At 42.9% G+C, this 19,541-nt stretch overlaps 2 protein-coding genes across 2 annotated transcripts; both read left to right on the forward strand.

The window, feature by feature from the left end:
* The first annotated feature begins 2,549 nt into the window (after window positions 1-2,549).
* LOC115431208 (collagen alpha-2(IV) chain-like) lies at window positions 2,550-5,832 on the forward strand. Its single transcript, XM_030151439.1, has 3 exons — window positions 2,550-2,646; window positions 4,270-4,553; window positions 5,387-5,832. The coding sequence occupies exons 1-3, from the start codon at window positions 2,550-2,552 to the stop codon at window positions 5,651-5,653; spliced, it is 648 nt and encodes a 215-aa protein (XP_030007299.1). The 3' UTR covers window positions 5,654-5,832.
* A 6,843-nt stretch (window positions 5,833-12,675) lies between these two features.
* Window positions 12,676-19,254, forward strand: LOC115431742 (NLR family CARD domain-containing protein 3-like; the record flags this gene model as incomplete). Its single annotated transcript, XM_030152380.1, is given in 6 exon segments — window positions 12,676-12,859; window positions 14,015-15,833; window positions 15,929-16,102; window positions 16,361-16,531; window positions 17,659-17,711; window positions 18,401-19,254. Coding segments are annotated over 6 exon segments (2,946 nt in total), but the record flags the coding sequence as incomplete, so codon positions are not given.
* Window positions 19,255-19,541: the final 287 nt, after the last annotated feature.

Below are 19,541 nucleotides of genomic sequence, written 5' to 3' on the forward strand. Positions count from 1 at the left end.
ATCTATTCGTCTGTCTGTGCTTCTGCACCTGAATCACGTCTCTCATGGTGAACACCTTCATAGATGACTCCATCAGAAACACAGCCACTTGGGCCTTTTTAGAAGTTTTGTGGCATAGTGCATTGTGGGAATGTGAGTTCCCTGCAGCAGCAGCAACAAAGATGGAGTCCAAGTGAAAGCGGTTTCTCACAGTTTCAGGTCGAAAACGATCCAGACCAACAAGGTAAACTCCTCCAGTCCACCAGGGTCGATTTACAGACTGAGTCTAGTTGGTGGATGGAGGTTCAGCTTTCACCAAAAATGTTGAATGAACTAAACATTAACTAGTTATTAATTAAAATCCTGAACTATGAACATCCATCCATCCATCCATCCATCATCTTCTGCTTCTTCCTCCCCCTGTCCCTAAGGGTGCACCCAGCCACCCTGTGGAGGAAACTCATTTCGATCGCTTGTATCCAAGATCTTGTCCTTTCGGTCCTGACCCAAAGCTCATGACCATAGGTGAGGGTAGGAACTTAGATTGACCGGTAAATCGAGAGCTTTGCCTCTTGGCTCAGCTCCTTCTTCACCACAACCAACCGATGCAGCGTCTGCATCACTGCAGACGCTGCACCGATCCGTCTGTCAACCTCACGCTCCATCCTTCCTTCACTCGTGAACAAGACCCCAAGATACTTAAACTCCTCCACTTGGGGCAAAGACTCTCCGCTGACCCGGTGAGGGCAGACCACCTTTTTCCGGTTGAGAACCATGGCCTCGGATTTGGAGGTGCTGATCCTCATCCCGCTCGCTTCACATTCGGCTGCAAACCGCCCCAGGGCACACTGGAGGTCCAGGTTCGATGAGACCAACAGGACAACGTCATCTGCAAAAAGCAGAGACGAAATCCTGTGGTCCTCAAACCGGACCCTCTTGGCCCCTGGCTGCTCCTAGAAATTCTGTCCATAAAAATTATGAACAGAACCGGTGACAAAGGGACGCCCTGCCGGAGTCCAACATGCACCTGGAACAGGTCTGACTTACTGCCGGCAATGCGAACCAGACTCCTGCTCCGAAGCAGGAGTCTGAACATTAATTAATTTATTATTTCATTCTGTATGAACTAAACTTTGAAATAGTTGATGTTTAGTGTAAACTTGGACAACACTGTCACTGATTGGACTTCTACAGCACAATTTATTCACCATAAAATGAGAATGGAAACACAGGGAGTTTATCTACTTAGAAAATTAGAATCAATTTTACCTCAAAAAATGTAATTATCTTGGTTTAAACCAGGGGTGTCAAACTCATTTTAGTTCAGGGGCCACATTAAGCCAATTTTGACCTGAATTGGACCAGACCAGTGAAATAATAACATAATAATATATCAATAATGTCAACACCAAACTTTCCTTATTTTTTAGAGCAAAGAAAGTAAAATTATCCAATGAAAATGTTTACATCTACCAACTATCCTTTAAAATAATATGAATAACATGAACAAACAGAAATTTCTTTGAAAAAACTAAGTGCAGTTTTAACAATATTATGTCTCAGTTTATCATTTACACATGGAAATTACAACTTACAGATCACAGTGGATCTACAAATACACAAAACATTTAATAACAGGCAGAATATTGGTAAACTTGCACTACAGACATTTCAAAATGTTCCTATTTGTTCAGCTTATTTGCATTTTTTGTGAAATGATAGTTTGTTTTAGTGTAAATACAGTAAAATGACATGAAAATGTTTACATTTATTAAGAAAAAATTTGGAGTTGTGAGTATTTATAGGTTATTTTGAAAGTAGCTATTTTACGGATCTGACCCACTTGACATTAATTGGTCTGTATGTGGAACCTTAACTAAAATATTACTATCTTCAGTGAAATTTTTGCTTTTCATAAATTCATTCCAGGGGCCAGACTGGACCCTTTGGTTTGGTCCAGTGGTCAAAGACGAGGCCTTTCCACCGGGAGACCAGGGTTCGAGTCCTGGAGAAGACGTCCTCAGGTCAGTGTCTGTGTGTGTCTGTCCAAACTAAAACTAAACAACAAACAAACTCACAAAAAACAAACTCTAAAACCAAACTTGCAAAACAAACTTTGCGTTCGTTGAATATCCGCTTCAATTTCAACTTGCAAATTTCATCTGAGGAGCAACAGGACAAAGACCAGGTCAGTACCAGCCCTGTGGGGTTGGACTAGCAACTGAACAAGCTAGTTCAACGGGCCAAGTGTTTTATAAATGTCACATTGTTGTTATGTTTGTTTTACTCATGGTTTTATTTATAACTATGTCCTCTGAAAATGCACATTTTGGTCAAAATTTTAAGACCTCTAAATGGTGTTTTCCATAATGGACTCTTTTTTTCTACAGATGTGATGTTCATGAATGAGTCGAGTCTTTTGAATGGCTCTTTGAGGTGAATGATGATTCAAATTACCCACGCTGCCACGCTCTATTTACACCAACACAACTATATATGAGCACAGCTAACTTGACTGAACAGAAGACATTTACTGCTGTATCAGGGAGGAGATATTAGAGACTGAAAAAATGGAGATGTGGGGTTATCTGGAGGAGCATGTTCTTCCTAAAAATGAAGATCCCCTTATGTGGAGGAAAAGTGGACTCCAGCCTGACCAAAGACAGGGTAGAGAAGCTCTGTTTAGTGACAACATCATTTCCATCTGAAAGAGTATTCTCTAAGACATATACAGGGTGGGGAAGCAAAATTTACAATGAACATTTAGTTGTTTTTTCTCAGCAGGCACTACGTCAATTGTTTTGAAACCAAACATATACTGATGTCATAATCATACCTAACACTATTATCCATACCTTTTCACAAACTTTTGCCCATATGAGTAATCAGGAAAGCAAACGTCAAAGAGTGTGTGATTTGCTGAATGCACTCGTCACACCAAAGGAGATTTCAAAAATAGTTGGAGTGTCCATAAAGACTGTTTATAATGGAAAGAAGAGAATGACTATGAGCAAAACTATTACCAGAAAGTCTGGAAGATACTATTAAAGAAGAATGGGAGAAGTTGTCACCCCAATATTTGAGGAACACTTGCGCAAGTTTCAGGAAGCGTGTGAAGGCAGTTATTGAGAAAGAAGGAGGACACATAGAATAAAAACATTTTCTATTATGTACATTTTCTTGTGGCAAATAAATTCTCATGACTTTCAATAAACTAATTGGTCATACACTGTCTTTTAATCCCTGCCTCAAAATATTGTAAATTTTGCTTCCCCACCCTGTATATACTGTACTACTACTGTCATGAGTACTTCAAGTACTAGTACTACTGTCATCAGGCCCACATACAGGAACTGGATCAGGTTTACAGGTCTGATTCCAACATGTGGTCCAACGGAAACAAAGAGAACAGTTTAAACCAAACAAACCAATGCACTGACATCTATCCCATAATAATATAAAACTATATTCTGACATTAGTCCTAATTGTTTTAGATCCCAGACCCCTGTTAGAAAAGAAATACCTGGATTCAACGGATCCACAGACTGTTGGACAGATAGTAGATGACTAAGGCTCCGTTCACATACGGCCAAATGTGGCCCAAATCTGATTTTTTTGTCCATATGTGACCTGGATCTGATCTGTTAAAGACAGTCTGAACAGCACTAATCTGACCCAGACCACATTCATATGTGGTCCTTAATCTGACCCAGACCACTTTCATATGTGGTCCTTAATCTGACCCAGACCACTTTCATATGTGGTCCTAAATCTGACCCAGACCACTTTCATATGTGGTCCTAAATCTGACCCAGACCACTTTCATATGTGGTCCTAAATTTGATATGGATCTGATATTTTTCAAAGTGTCTTCAGTCTGAACGGCCAAGTCACATTCATCCGACCTTTACATCATTTAAATGCGACAAACATCACAGTTCTGCATCTCAGGAGTGTTCCTTCCATAAACACAGTGTGTGTCTGCGTGGGCTCGTATTCCATCAGGACCTCTTTAGTGCATGTGGGTCACTTCAGGGTCACATTCAGTTCAGACTCAAAACTGACAGAAGTCGCATTTAAAGTGGAATATGAACCAACACACAAAAAAATTGGATTTGACAAAAAAAATCCAAATTGTGCGTTAAGAACTGCTGTGTGAACAGAGCCTTAGGTAATTATGATATGAGAATAACAATGCATGTTTCTGTTTGAGAACTCAAGGCCCCGACATGTTTAAGGAGTCATATGTCATTGTATGTCATATGTCGTTGTATGTTGTCTCACCACAGGTCAGGCGGGCTCGTGTATGCGGGTCTTTTCCACCATCCCATTCTCCTCCTGTAACATGGGGACCTGTTCCCACGCCAGCCGCAACGACAAATCCTATTGGCTGTCGACAACGGCCGCAGTTCCTAGCATACCTGTGGGTGGAGCTTCAATCGAAGACCACATCAGCCGCTGTGTGATGTGTGAAGCCCCCTCCTCACCTGTCGCCCTGCACAGCCAGACCTCCACCCTACCAGACTGCCCCCCCGGGTGGAGGAGCCTGTGGACCGGGTACTCCTTCCTTATGGTGGGTACTACAAAAGACACAGACAGGACTGTTGAAGGACTGTTAAACTGACACTGGTCCATGTTGGTGTCAGAGATGCACCACTGAAAGATCACGAGGGGAACTTACCAGATGTTTTTGTTTTTTATCTCACCGGCCAATACAACCATGAAATACTGTGAAGGTGCTGAGTCCACCATCACCTTCATCATCGTTAGCAATTTCTTCAAACTGGTTGGACTGATTTCTATTTTTTGTGTATAGTTCCTATTGATCACTGATAGGAAGTCATATAAGGACTTTCATTTGGGTCCATGACCTTTGACCTTGACTGACCTTGAAAGGTCAAACTGAAGGTCACTAATGTCTACATTTCAACTATCTTCTTCTACTAAAATACTGTTCAGGTTCATATCAAATTATTTATATTTCTTCTTTGGGACAATGTTTATAAAGGTTGTTGACAGTTTTGAGAAATTTAGATTCTTGAATTTTTGACGAATTCTTTGAAATATTCTAATGTTCCTTTCCTTCTACTGGTCCATCTGATGATGGTTTAGAACATGTAAATGGTTCCAGATATCAGTCTAGTTCCTATTGGTCACTGATAGAAGTCATATTTGGACTGTGATTGGATGAGTTGAGTTCTCCTCCAGTGAAAGTCCCGCCCACTTCTATATTGCATCCAAACCACAGGACTAGAACATAGAACAGAACCAGGACTAGAACATAGAACAGAACCTGACATAGAACACATTCAGCTGGTTCTGATCCACACAGAACAGACGCTGACACACAGGAACACTGGGACTGTTCAGTTGATTTAAATCTGACTTGAGCGTCCTGTGTTGCAGCACACCGGAGCAGGCGATGAGGGCGGCGGCCAGTCGCTCACGTCGTCAGGAAGCTGCCTGACGGACTTCCGAGCCCAGCCGTTCGTGGAGTGTCAGGGTCCTCGGGGAACCTGCCACTACTTCGCTAACATCTACAGCTTCTGGCTGACCCGGGTGGATGGTTTGGCCTCGACGTCCCACGGCTCCTCCACGTCCTCCAACACGCTGACCGAAGGCCGGCTGCAGCGCCTCAACGTCGGACGCTGCAACGTCTGCATGAAGGAGTGACCTTCACCTGGAGGACTTCCATGTCAGTCTACCAACCAATCAGCTCCGTCAACGTTTAAACCGACGCGTGGAATGAGGCGTGTGACACTGTTAAATACAATAGTTTTCAGGTACATGTACTTATCTTAAACTCCTGAGACCAACAAAAGTACATGTTACATTTAATAATTGTCGTGATTGCAAACAGCATAATGCGATAGTTTTTTCAGATTCTTTTTTTTTTTTTACGACATATCTTCCGCAGTGGACGGCAGTTTTTATTTTTGAATGAAGCTGTAAAATACACGGCTGGGTCTCAAGAGGTTAATACACTTATTTCTTTACTCCCTACTTTGTAACAAATATTTCTACTTCCAAATCAGGCTTTAATGCATTTGAGGTGAGTTATTTGTTATTTCTTTTGCATCTGATTTGAACCGAAGTGGATGAAACGTGGAAAAGACGAGAAAAGACACAATGACCGACTGAATCCACCAGTGAAGGTCGAATACGACAAATCAACAACATAAAAGTAACGACATAAGACGACACAAAACGACATGATAAACAATGAAAAAGACATTTTTATAGTATCTGTTACTGGATGAACCGTGTGTGACCTTTGACCCCTGTCGATGTTCTGACTCTGATTGGACGTAGTTCGGAAGAATCCGGTCTGACTTCTGTTTTACCTGAATGACATCATGTGATCGTTCAGTAGGTTATGAGGTTTTCAGCAGCTGATTGGTTGGTGACGTTGGCGTGACAAGGCAACCGACCACCTGAGTGACTTTAAGTCCCGCCTCCCAGTTCAACCAACAAGACCTGCACTGAAGATGCACTCTGATTGGTCCGCTGAGAGGCAGCAAACACACGCCGTTGGTCAGTGTTTTCCAGAGACACTGTGAAAATATTTGAGTCTAACCTCAAAAATGTGTTTTTCTTTTGAGAACCAATGTGGACGGAGCGCCCTCTTCAGCTGCTTAAACTAGTAAATGAAAAAAAAAAAAAAGAACTAGAACCGGGTCAGAACCGAATCAGAACAGTTTGGAAAAAACAAATGCTGAGGACCGTCTGCTTCAAATCATAAATAAAAACAAAACATTCACTTATGCAGAACTGTGCCAAAAGCAGAAACAGATCAGAACCAGAACCAAGAGAGGACCGCAACCAGAACCAGAACCAAGAGAGGACTAGAACCAGACGAGAACGAAGTCAGTCAGAACCAGGTCAGGATCTGGGTAAAGGGTTCTAAACCCTGATCTTAGAACTTAATTAGAACAAGGCAAGAACACTACCAGAACTGAGCCCAAACCAAACCAGAACAGAACCACAGCACCAGAATAAGGCAAGGATGGAACGAGAACCAGTCAGAACCAGTACAGATCTGGACCGCTGAACCTGGTTCTGGTCCTACTGTCTGGGTTGGACCAGGTCAGTTGATTCTAAATGTCACCAGAGAGTCCAGTTCTGATTCTGACTGTGGTTCTGGTTCTGGTCCTGGTTCTGGTCATTTGTAAATATGTTGCTCCTGAGCTGACTGTCAGTTAACGTTGACTGGGAATGTCTTCAGACAGATTCTGGTCCTGGTCCTGGTTCTGCTTCCTGTTTATTTGTAAATATGTTGGTACTGAGCTGACTACTGGTATATTTTTACTGTAAATGTCGTGTCATCTGAGTATTTATTTAGCAGGAAATCGCTGTGGTGCTATTTGATGTTTAATGTGTTAATTTTTGGTTTTATTTTTTGGTCACATGTAACCGTGAGACTCCGCCTCCTAAACCTCCACATTAAAGCTCATCTGTGTGTCCAACACATTATGAAGCTGCAGACGACGGAAAGTCCTGGATCATGTTTTTGATCAGTGAGCCATACACAGACGCTTGTATGAACTTCATTTCCCATAATGCCTTGAGCTTCAGGGGCGGAGTTTTAAGATGTTTTTTCTCTTTTTTTGTGTATTTAAATCTGTCAGTGATATTTTCATTTGTAGGAGGAAACTTCTCACTAACATGAATCATTTTACTCTGTGGACGAACATTTCAAAAAATTGCATCAAACTTTTACTTTTCAGTGTCTTTTTCCAAAGGTTTGTAATTGTAGTTTTATTTATAAAAAAAAAAAAAAAAAAAATATATATATATATATATATATATATATATATATATATATATATATATATATATATATATATTTATATATATTTATATATAAAAAAGCTGGATTTATTTAAAATATACTAAAAATGGTGAAATTCTACAAGTAATAATCATCACTCCGAAAAGGTGAGAATATGAAAACACAGATTAGTCCAGAAGGGGATTAGGATCACTGGAAAAAAATTAAAGAAAATTAAGGTCCAATTTGTATTTTTTCTTATTATTCTGAGAAAAAAGTCAGAATCATGAGATTAAAGTCAGAATTCTGACTTTTTTCTGACAATAATAATAACAAAAAAAAATATGTAGTGGACCTTAATTTTATTTTTTTTTTCCCCCCCAGTGGTTCTAATCCTCTTCTGTAAAATAGTTTTTTAATTGTTTAAAAGTGTAGATTTTCCATCCAGGTTCATGTTTAATGATAATGGTTATTTATAGAGCACAGACTAATACTTCTCCAGCAGAAGGCGCAGTGAGCAGATACAAAGAATATGTGCTCATAATTAGGAATATCTGGGATGATTAGTAAAGTATGTATGTATTATTATAAGTTATATAATTATACTCATTTAATACTTGTAACTTCACTTATCAGGTCCATCCTTATATAAATATACTACATACATGTGTAATTTATGTAGTATAATTATATAATTATTACAATTATACTACATATATTACATATTATACTTGGATTATACTGCATATGTTACATATTATACTTGGATTATACTACATATATTACACATTATACTCATGTCTTTATTCATTTTATGCTGTTTTTGTTTTGTTTTCATTATCACGTTTAATAATTTACTCACAGAAAAAACACTTAAAGCTATACCGTATGATGTGGCATTTTTACACTTTTCTTTTGCCATCTTAAAATGCTCCAAATAAGTGTGTGTCAAACTAAAATGTAAAAGAAATCCACCAGGTATTGAAACTCAAAATGTTTAATTCTCATATATTTCTGATAAAAGTCTGACCAATCATTTTAGTCGGTCCGAATAAAATAATTGGCCGAACCTGGCTGAGCCTCCTGTCAATCATCCATTACGGCCGTCCAGCATCCGATCCATTATCGCCGTCTCCGCATCCGATATGTGTACCTCTGAATCTGACGCTTCACTCACGCTGCTCCTGCTGTCACTGACCACAGTCTACTGTCTAAGATGTGTATGGATAGAACTCAAATGCACATGTGGAAGGAAAAAACCGGATTTATTAACAGAAACAACAACTAAGGGGAACAAACGGGAGTCTGATGAATGAAGGATGGAGATAAAAGTCCGGAAGTCGGATGTACTGGACTGAACAGGTCTGCATAAAGCTCAGCTTTTATGACCATGGGACTCATACAGGTACATGTACATGGTGTCACACAGTGTAGGATTATGTGGATGATAAATGTATGGACTATGAAACCTCATATGTCCACGGAAAATTCGCGGAGGCCGCGCGTTCACAGTGCGCGCGCCCGTCGCACCTCATCTCCGTGGTGCAGTGAAGACATTGAGCCAGTACCGCACAGACCACACCCTTAAATACAGGGTCTACTGATGGAACAGGGGCCGCGGGCCCACGGCAGGTGGATGATGCATCTGATTACTGAGGGAGGGGTCCGCAGACACACCGAAGTGGACCGGACCTGCACCTCTGCTTCCTCCGCGCGCATAAGATGAGAGAAGGCGAGCGTCAGAGCTCAGGCAGGGGGAAGTGGGCGGGGCTTTGGAGGGAGGCGGGTTGTTCATGTTCAAACTTTTACTAAGTGCTGTGAGAAATGCCACATCGGTAGGTATAGCTTTAAATCCAGGAAACAAAGTCTCCTATTATTTATTGTGTGTCTTATTAATTTCACCAGTGTAATAAAAGTACAGTATTACACAGGTGTTTTTTCAGGTGTTGTTTCATAATGACTCCGCCTCCTCTGAATGACATCATTTGTTTTTTTCCTTTCCCTTTCTCGTCGACCTGCAGCTGCTCTGTGTCCGTCTGTCTCCACATGAAGGTAATGTCTGATGACCTTCTCTGTTCCTCAGGTTTGATCTCAGTCCCTCTGGTGTAGAACCAGTTCAGTCTTTAACCCTTTATGTGGAACCTGTTCCCTGTTCTTGTCGTATTTGAATGAGTGCCTCGAGGCTGTGACGTCATCCGTGCATTCTTGTCCTTTTCTGGTGGTTTCTGGTTCTTTTTTCTCTGGTTGAAATGATCAGCAGAACTTCAGTCTGTTCTTCAAACGTGGAAATGAAACAGGTCTGTGTTTCACCACAACCATCACAGGTCGGACTGAACTAGAGCCGCAGCAATCGATTATTTTTGTATCTACCGATTATTTTCCTCGAGTCGGTTTGATTAAACAATTTGAATCGGCAAAAAAAAGGAAAAATGTGAAACAGACGTGTGTTAAAATGACAAAAAACTTGTTCTGTATTCCAGAACCAGCTGAAACAACCACAAAAAATATATAAATAATAGGATATATATATATATAAACACGCCAAATGCCATAAGAAGAAGAATAAAGACTGACGGACTGAAACGCTTGATTTCCCAGGATGTGAATATGAGCAGCTGTTGCATAAGAGCCATGTTGGTGAAATTCTACATGATACTTAGGTGTCCCACGTCTTTGAAAGCAGCACAGAGCTAAACTTGAAAAAGAAATGCTGAATCACATGGAAATGAAACTGGCAGTATGAGCATGTGCGAAACCACATCCTGTTTTTCGGTGGGTTTTTTGAATAACTTGTTCTTTATTCCACTTTAACAGGGTAGACAGAATAGGAAACACTTTAGGGTTAAATAACACAAGTTGAAGGTTTTACAACATCGACTGCAGAAACAGAGTGTGTTGTTGTACGTGTGTGCGTGTGCGCGTGAGTGTGTGTGTGTGTGTGTGTGTGTGTAGACTGTTGGAACCTCAGAGAACATGTCATTGACTCCACAGATTTCACTGACTCTTGGATCCACGTGTTCAGTCACATCCGGACGTTGAACCTGCGTCCTTCTGCATCTGGAACATTTGGTTTCATCGTTGAATCACGAACCGTCATATGACGCTGTTTCAAACTCTGCTGCTTCCAGCGTTTGTCGTGTGACTGATGTGGATTCAGAATGGAGGAGTGTGAGGACAGAGAGGATGGAGCCCCTCCCACAAAGACCACCAGGACCCCCACAGGACCTGGACCTGGATTTGACAGACCCCCCAAACCACAGAGGTGAGACCCCCATCTGGAACAGTTCAGTCAGACTTACACTGTTTTAGTGAGTGTCTGTGGGTTATAGTCGAGTGTCTGTGGGTTATAGTGTTTCTTCTTCCTTCCGTCCTTTAATGAAACTCAACACACTGATGTTGACTAGTCCCACATGTATCATTTTTAACAGTGGACACCGTGTCCACAGTGAGTCCTCCGTCCAGTCTGGATCTGATCCCAGTTGTGTGTCCATGAAGAGCGACCAGTCCAAGGCAGAACCGCTGGCTTTTACGTCACAGTCACCGATCCAACGTCCAGTCACAAAGAGACAGAGGTGAGTCTAAAACCAGAGTCAATAGTGCTACTTTTATAATCAGGCTCTTACGAATATCAACAAAAAACTCCTTTGGTGGTTCTAAGGTCAGATGCTGACATTATTTTAGCAAATAGTTATTAGCAAAGAAAACCCAGTTGTAATAAGTTATCAATTAAAGAATAACGTTGAAATAATGCTCATATGCTAATTAAGCTAATGTTAACATCTCACAGTCACAGTACTTTGAAAATAGCTCCTCTAGTCATTTCCCTGAACCTCTCTTTAGGCTTTCAGGACATGACAGACGTTGCTAATTGGTTTCTGTTGAATACATGACAACGCTGAAAACGCTAAAGCTTCAGTCAGTTCAGCTTCTGTCAGTCTGCCCCAGGGCAGCTGTGGCTACAGATGTAGTTTACCACTACCAGAGGGAGAATGTGCGCGCGAATGAATAATGGGTCAATTATGTAAAGCGCTTTGGGTGTCTAGAAAGGCGCTATATAAATCCAATCCATTATTATTATTATTAAAGCTTGACAGACGTTGCAACAGTAACTAAGGTCTTCTTCAGGGTTCTGTTTTCTCGTTGAACTGTGGTATTTTGAGGTAAATAGTTGCATACGAGTCTGGAGTTCTGCATCGCCTTTCTGGAGATCACTGACATGACGGAGTGTGAATTCCAGACTCCATCTTCTATCTTTCATCTTTCGTTGTTGCACGATGAGAACGTCCAGTTTGTTATTCATGGATTCAAGCACAATCAGCTGTTTCAGCATCTGCCTTCTGTATGGAGACGTTTGTGCTTCTGTGCAGGGTTAGGGTTAGGGTGGGATGTGTGGTGTTTAATGGGAGTCAGCCCAATGTTCCCTGGTACCACGTTCCCTGGTACCCATGTTCCCCAGTCTAACATACATGATTGGAATGTAGTTCCAAATGTTGGGATGGAGGCCTACAAACCATAAATACAGGTAGTGGTGTTTCACTGGTTTTACCAAGGGATAGGTACTGAGGAACATAGGTACCAGGACCAGAACACCTTTCCCACTACAGGGGGTCATGTGACCCTTGTTCATGTCCACCTGTCGGTGTCAGTGTGGACAGACATCATGTGAGCTCATTGTTGATGTTTGGTTCACAGAGTGGAGCAGCAGAGCTCAGAGGTTCCCAGTGGTCTACAGGATCAGACTCAGCTGGACTCCATATTTAAGGTGTGTACATGTCCAACATCTACTGGTCCATCTGTTCTGTCCAATCATCTCCTGCTGCTGGTTTCAGACCGGTGGACATCACTGTATCCAACAAGGACCTGAGCTTTGGTCCATGGGTGGACTTTGTGTCTTTCATCACGTTTTCTGTTCCAGCTGCTGGAGGAGAACATCTGCACTTTTGTCAAGAATGAACTGAAGAAGTTCCACCAGGTTCTGAGTACAGATTACCCAGAATGCTTAGAGAGTCTGAAGGATGAGGATGAAGAGCAGAGGAGGAGCTCAGAGGCTTTTCTGAAGATCACAGTGAACTTCCTGAGGAGGATGAAGCAGGAGGAGCTGGCTGAGCGTCTGCACAGCAGTAAGACCATTCTGTACAGATTGAACAGATGAAAATACTTGGATTGGGGGGGGGGGGCGCAGAGAAGGTCCAGTCTCCTATGGTATGAAGTTTAGTTCTGGGGTGGTGGAGGCTGCAGGAGGATGTGCGAGAGGTGAGGAGGTCCTTGAGGTAGTCGAGGGTGTTTCCATGGATGCACTTGAAGGTAATGAGGGCAGTCTTATAGTTGATTCTGAAAGGGATTGGTAGCCAGTGGAGGTTCTGGAGAACTGGGGTGATGTGTTCCTGTTTATGAGTTTGTGTGAGGATTCTGGCAGCACTGTTTTGAATAGACTGATGTTTTTGGAGCTGTTTCCGAGGGATCCTGTAGAGAAGGGCATTACAGTAGTCAAGCCTTGAGGAGACAAAGGCGTGGACGAGCTATCCTGCATCTGTATCACTGAGGGAGGGATGGAGTTTGGAGATGTTCTTAAGGTGGAAGAAACAAGCTTTAAACAGATGTTTTATGTGATTTTCAAATGTTAGGTGTGGGTCCAGTTTCACGCCAAGGTTTGTTACAGAGGTTGAGAGTGGTATGTTCTGGTTGGAGAAGGAGATGGAGGATGTGGAGGAGGACTGGACCTGGTGGGGGATGCCAATCAAGATGGCTTTGGTCTTGTTACTGGTCAGGAGGAGGAAGTTGTGGTTCAGCCACACCTTCCTCCTCAAGGCAGGTAGTGAGGATGGAAAGTGGAGGTGGGGATGTGGATGTGGAGGACGATGGTGCAGATGGAAAGGAGGAGGAGGAGGAGGGGTTGGGGTGGGCCCAAAGGTAGAGTTGTGTGTCATCAATGTAGCAGTGAAAAGAGACACCATGACAGCTGATGACACTTCCCAGTGAGAGGAAGTATGTGATGAAGAGGAGTGGGCCAAGGACAGATCCCTGTGGGACCCCACAGGTGACCAGGGCTGTTTGGGATTTGGTGTTTCCCAGGCTGACGTACTCCGTCCTGCCACAAAGAAAAGAGGTGAACCAGTTGATGGCAGTTTGACAGAGTCCAGTTTCATTGTGAAGGAGGTTGAGGAGGATGTGGTGGTCGACAGTGTCAAATGCTGCTGTGAGGTCAAGGAGAATGAGCAGGGAAGGGGGGACCAGCATCAGCCCCCATGCAGATTTACTGTGAGACTGATGGTTTTATCTGTGTCTGCATTCAGGAAGTCAGGCTGGAGTTCAGCAGAAACTGAAACGTAACCTGCAGCAGAAGTTTGAGTGTGTGTTTGAGGGCATTGCTGAAGCAGGAAACCCCAAAACCCTCCTGAACCAGATCTACACAGAGCTCTACATCACAGAGGGAGGGGCTACAGAGGTCAACCAGGACCATGAGGTCAGACAGATTGAAACAGCATCCAGGAAACCACACAGACAACCAACAACCATCACATGTGAAGACATCTTTAGAAGACCACCTGACAGAGATCAACGAATTAGAACGGTGCTGACAAAGGGCGTGGCCGGCATCGGGAAAACAGTCTTAACACAGAAGTTCAGTCTGGACTGGGCTGAAGACAAAGCCAACCAGGACATCCACTTCATATTTCCATTCACCTTCAGAGAGCTGAATGTGCTGAAACAGAAGAAGTTCAGCTTGGTGGAACTGGTTCATCAATTCTTCACTGAAACCAAAGAAGCAGGAATCTGGATCTTTGAAGACTTCCAGGTGGCGTTCATCTTAGATGGTCTGGATGAGTGTCGACCTCCTCTGGACTTCAACAACACTCAGATCCTGACTGATGTGACAGAGTCCACCTCAGTGGATGTGCTGCTGATGAACCTCATCAGGGGGAACCTGCTTCCCTCTGCTCGCCTCTGGATAACCACACGACCTGCAGCGGCCAATCAGATCCCTGCTCAGTGGGTCGACATGGTGACAGAGGTCAGAGGGTTCACTGACCCCCAGAAGGAGGAGTACTTCAAGAAGAGGTTCACAGATGAAGAACAGACTAACACAATCATCTCCCACATCAAGACGTCACGAAGCGTCCACATCATGTGTCACATCCCAGTCTTCTGCTGGATCACTGCTACAGTTCTGGAGGACGTGTTGAAGACCACAGACAGAAGACAACTGCCCAAGACCCTGACTCAGATGTACATCCACTTCCTGGTGGTTCAGGCCAAAGTCAAGAACATCAAGTATGATGGAAGATCTGACACAGATCCACACTGGAGTCCAGAGACCAGGAAGATGATTGAGTCTCTGGGAAAACTGGCCTTTGAGCAGCTGAAGAAAGGAAACCTGATCTTCTATGAATCCGACCTGACAGAGTGTGGCATCGATATCAGTTCAGCCTCAGTGTACTCAGGAGTGTTCACACAGGTCTTTATAGAGGAGCGAGGACTGTACCAGGACAAGAGGTTCTGCTTCATCCATCTGAGTGTCCAGGAGTTTCTGGCTGCTCTTCATGTCCATCAGACCTTCACCAACACTGGAGTCAATCTGCTGTCAGAAGAACAAACCACATCCCAGAGGTCTGGATCTGCACAGACACAGTTCTACCAGACCGCTGTGGACCAGGCCTTACAGAGCCCAAATGGACACCTGGACCTGTTCCTCCGCTTCCTTCTGGGTCTATCACTGCCGACCAATGAGAGGCTTCTACAAGGTCTGCTGACACAGACAGGAAGTAGCTCAGAGACCAATCAGGAAACAGCTAAGTACATCAAGGAGAAGATCAGTGAGAATGTGTCTGCAGAGAGAAGCATCAACCTGTTCCACTGTCTGAATGAACTGGAGGATGGATCTCTGGTGGATCAGATCCAACAGAACTTGAGATCAGGACGTCTGTCCACAGAACAACTGTCTCCTGCTCAGTGGTCAGCTCTGGCCTTCATCTTACTGTCATCAGAAAAAGACCTGGATGTGTTTGACCTGAACAAATATTCTGCTTCAGAGGAGGTTCTTCTGAGGCTGCTGCCAATGGTTAAAGCCTCCAACAAAACTCTGTGAGTAGAAAGTTTTCTGAAACAATCTCAAATATGTATTTGTCACTTGAACAAGATCAATCTGTTTCTACTCATCAATTTTGTCTTCTGTCCAGACTGAGTGGCTGTAACCTGTCAGACAGAGGCTGTGAAGGTCTGTCCTCAGTCCTCAGGTCCCAGTCCTCTAGTCTCAGACATGTGGATCTCAGTAACAACGACCTGAAGGATTCAGGAGTGAAGATACTGTCAGATGGACTGAAGAGTCCAGGATGCAGACTGGAGACCCTCAGGTCAGGGTTCAACAACTAATGGAACACAGTGTTTTGTAGATCAGTTGAACCTGTTTAGTGTTGTCTGATGGTTTTCAAACCGACTGAACTGATCTGAATATTTGTTGCTGTGTTTTCCTGAAGTCAATGATTCATAAACTGCAGGTAAAAATAAATTACATTATTATAATTAAACACATGCAGAGAATAAGGTTTGACTGACCTTCTACATGTACTGGTTCTCCATCCTCAGATGATGTGTGATGTTTTGTGTTGCAGACTGTCAGGATGTCTGATCACAGAAGAAGGATGCTCTTCTCTGGTCTCAGCCCTAAAGTCCAATCCATCCCATCTCAGACTGTTGGACGTGAGCTACAACCATCCAGGAGACTCAGGACAGGAGCTGTCTGCTCTACTGGAGGATCCACACTGGACACTGGACACTCTCAGGTCTGGACTGAGCTGATGCATCCACAGATAATGTGTGATAGAACAGGTGGAGCTGACAGGAACACTGTCAGAGCTGATTCCACATCCTTTACTCAAGTTACAGACCATGGTCAAACATACAGACCTTCAAAAACAAACAAACAAGCAGACAAGCAGACAGACAGACAGACAGACAGACAGACAGACAGATACTTTATTGATCCCCGGGGGGAAATTCAAGTATTCAGTAGTTGACATACAAAACACAACAGTGGGTTAGTACCAGGTTGACAAAAAGGTTAGTATATACACTCTAAGAGACAATTGCTAAAGAAACTACTCTAAAAGTGCTTCCTGTACAGTACTGTGCATAAAGACTTCTGACTGTGTACATATTTCAGGGCATTGATAAAAAAAAAAATTTAAAAAAAAATTTAAAAAAAAGTGAAAGTGATATAAAGTGACACAGCGATTTAAGTGTTCTACGGTGGTTTGGAAAGTGGGTGTAGTCCAACTACATAAGGTGCTTGGTTGTTTTAAAGTCTCACTAAGTCAGTCCTAGTATGGTCATGGCTGAGGCCGACACCAAGACCCCCCCATGACCACTCAGTGATGAGTTGTACAGTCTGATGGCCAGGGGGATGAAAGAGGTCCTGAGCCTGTTAGTGGAGCAGGTCAGAGACAGCAGCCTGGAGCTGAACACACTCCTCTGTCTGGTCACTGTCCTGTGCAGAGGATGCTGGGGGTTGTCCAGGATGGACAGAATCTTCTCCAGGGTCCTTCGCTCTGCTGTTGACACCAGGGAGACTAGCTCTGTGCCCACCACTGAGCCAGCTCTCTTCACCAGTCTGTCCAGTCGAGCAGCGTCCCTTTTTTTAATGCTGCCTCCCCAACAGACAACAGCATAAAAGAGAACACTGGGCACGACCGTCTGGTAAAACATCAGCAGCAGGTTTTTGCAGATGTTGAAGGACCCCAGTCTCCTCAGGAAGTACAGACGACTCTGTCCTTTTCCTGCAAATGTTGTCTGTACTATGTGACCAGTCTAGTTTGTTGTCCAGCTGCAGATGGAGAAGGAACCATTCAGTGGATCAGAGTCATGTAATGTCCATGTTTACATGATGTTCTGACCTCCCTCCTCCTTTCAGGTTGGAGCCTGGTGGAGTCCGATGGTTGAAACCAGGTCTGGGTCCGAGGAAGTGTAAGTGTGATTTTCATTAGATTCATTAAAATCATCAAAATGGAGCTGGTTCCACATCATAAAAACACAAACTGTTTGTGAAGACCATCAGGATCATGAAAACCCGACCCAACAGCTGAGTGGGAAATTACACATGAATCCAATGAAAACCCAGATGTCCCAGCTTTACAACATCACTTAAACACAGCGTGTATTTGTTCAACAGTCCGTGGGTAAATGTACCCTGATGTGTGTCTGTCAGGAAAACAATCTGTAGAACTGTACACGTCACAAACATTAGTGATTAGAGCATGAATAAGAAAACAGATGAAAAGTAATTTGTGCTCTTTTAGCTCCAACAGTCATTCACTTTATTACTGACTGAACATATGTTCAAGAATATTTACTTCCTTTGATAAAGGATTCAAGGAAAATCCAGTCCTTAATAAATGTTTAATCTGCTGTTTCTGAACAGGAAAATGAAACATGTCAATCTAATCCCTATTCTAGTTTCATTGGTGTAATTTCTTTGACAAAATGTGCTCAGAGACAACAGATACATGTATAAACCACTGAATGAACCTTCAATTGATCATTATTGTCATTAGTAAGAATCACACATGATCCATCCATCAATAATAGTCAATCAGTCAATCAGCTGATCACTGATCAATAACTGCAGCTGAACTGTGTTTTCTTCTGTCCGTCAGATTTTTGTGAACTCACCCTGGATCTAAACACAGCGAACGAAGAACTCAAACTGTCTGAAAACAACAAGAAGGTGGAATATGTGAATGAGGCTCAGTCATATCCTAATCATCAGGACAGATTTGAGTGCCTTCCTCAGTTGATGTGTTCAACTGGTCTGACTGGTCGCTGTTACTGGGAGGTGGAGTGGAGTGGATGTGTTTGGATAACAGTGACTTACAGAGGAATCAGAAGGAAAGGAGACAGTACAGACAGTCAGTTTGGATTCAATGATCAGTCCTGGAGTCTGAGGTGTCATAATGGGGGTTACGGGGTCAGTCATAATGACAAATACACAGTCCTTGGTCAGTTCTCCTCCTCTTCCTCCTCCTCCTCCAGGAGAGTATCAGTGTATGTGGACTGTCCTGCTGGATCTGTGTCCTTCTACAGAGTCTCCTCTGACAAACTGATCCACCTCCACACCTTCAACACCACATTCACTGAACCAGTGTTTGGAGGATTTAGACTCTGTCAATACAAGTCCTCAGTGTCTCTGTGTGATGTGTAGCTGTGTTTATGTAGTTATGTTTGTGTAGTTGTGTTTCTGTACTTGTGTTCACTCATCCACTGACTCCCAGATATGAACTGAACAGGAATGAGAATCTTTATCATTCGTCACATTAAAGCTTTTCTGTACAATCTTGTATTTCTACACTTTTTTCTTTTGTAATCTTCAAATGCTCCTAATAAGCGTGTGTCAAACCAAATATTAAAAGAATCCTTCAGGTTTTGAAACTCAAAAATGTGTAATTCTTATATATTTGATAAAAGTCTGACCAATCATTTTATTGTGTCCAAATAAAATGATTGGCTGAGCTTCCTGTCTGTCTGTCATCTGTTGCCGAGTCCCGCGTCTCTTACCGGTGCCTCTGAATCTGACTCCACTGACCAGTTTCATTGGAGCTGCTCCTCCTGTCCAGGGGGGTAAGTGGATGGGACTCAAATACACGGTGCTGAAGGGAAAAATAGATGTATTAACACAAACAACAACCAAAGGGAACAAACAGAAAAACCTGTCTGCAGCAGTCAGAGTCTGGTGAATGAAGGATGGAGATAAAGTCTGGGTTATTGTAGGTGATGAGGTGGAGTGAAGACACTGATCCA

This window comes from Sphaeramia orbicularis, chromosome 13 (genome assembly GCF_902148855.1).
Source record: "Sphaeramia orbicularis chromosome 13, fSphaOr1.1, whole genome shotgun sequence".
NCBI classification, from domain to species: Eukaryota; Metazoa; Chordata; class Actinopteri; order Kurtiformes; family Apogonidae; genus Sphaeramia; species Sphaeramia orbicularis.

Excerpts from the sequence above, each read along its gene's own strand:
- LOC115431208 (XM_030151439.1), top strand. The coding sequence starts at position 2,550 with ATGGAGATGTGGGGTTATCTGGAGGAGCATGTTCTTCCTAAAAATGAA. Across the intron at positions 2,647-4,269 it reads CCAGCCTGACCAAAGACAGG|GTCAGGCGGGCTCGTGTATG; the intron begins GTAGAGAAGCTC and ends GTCTCACCACAG. Across the intron at positions 4,554-5,386 it reads CCGGGTACTCCTTCCTTATG|CACACCGGAGCAGGCGATGA; the intron begins GTGGGTACTACA and ends CCTGTGTTGCAG.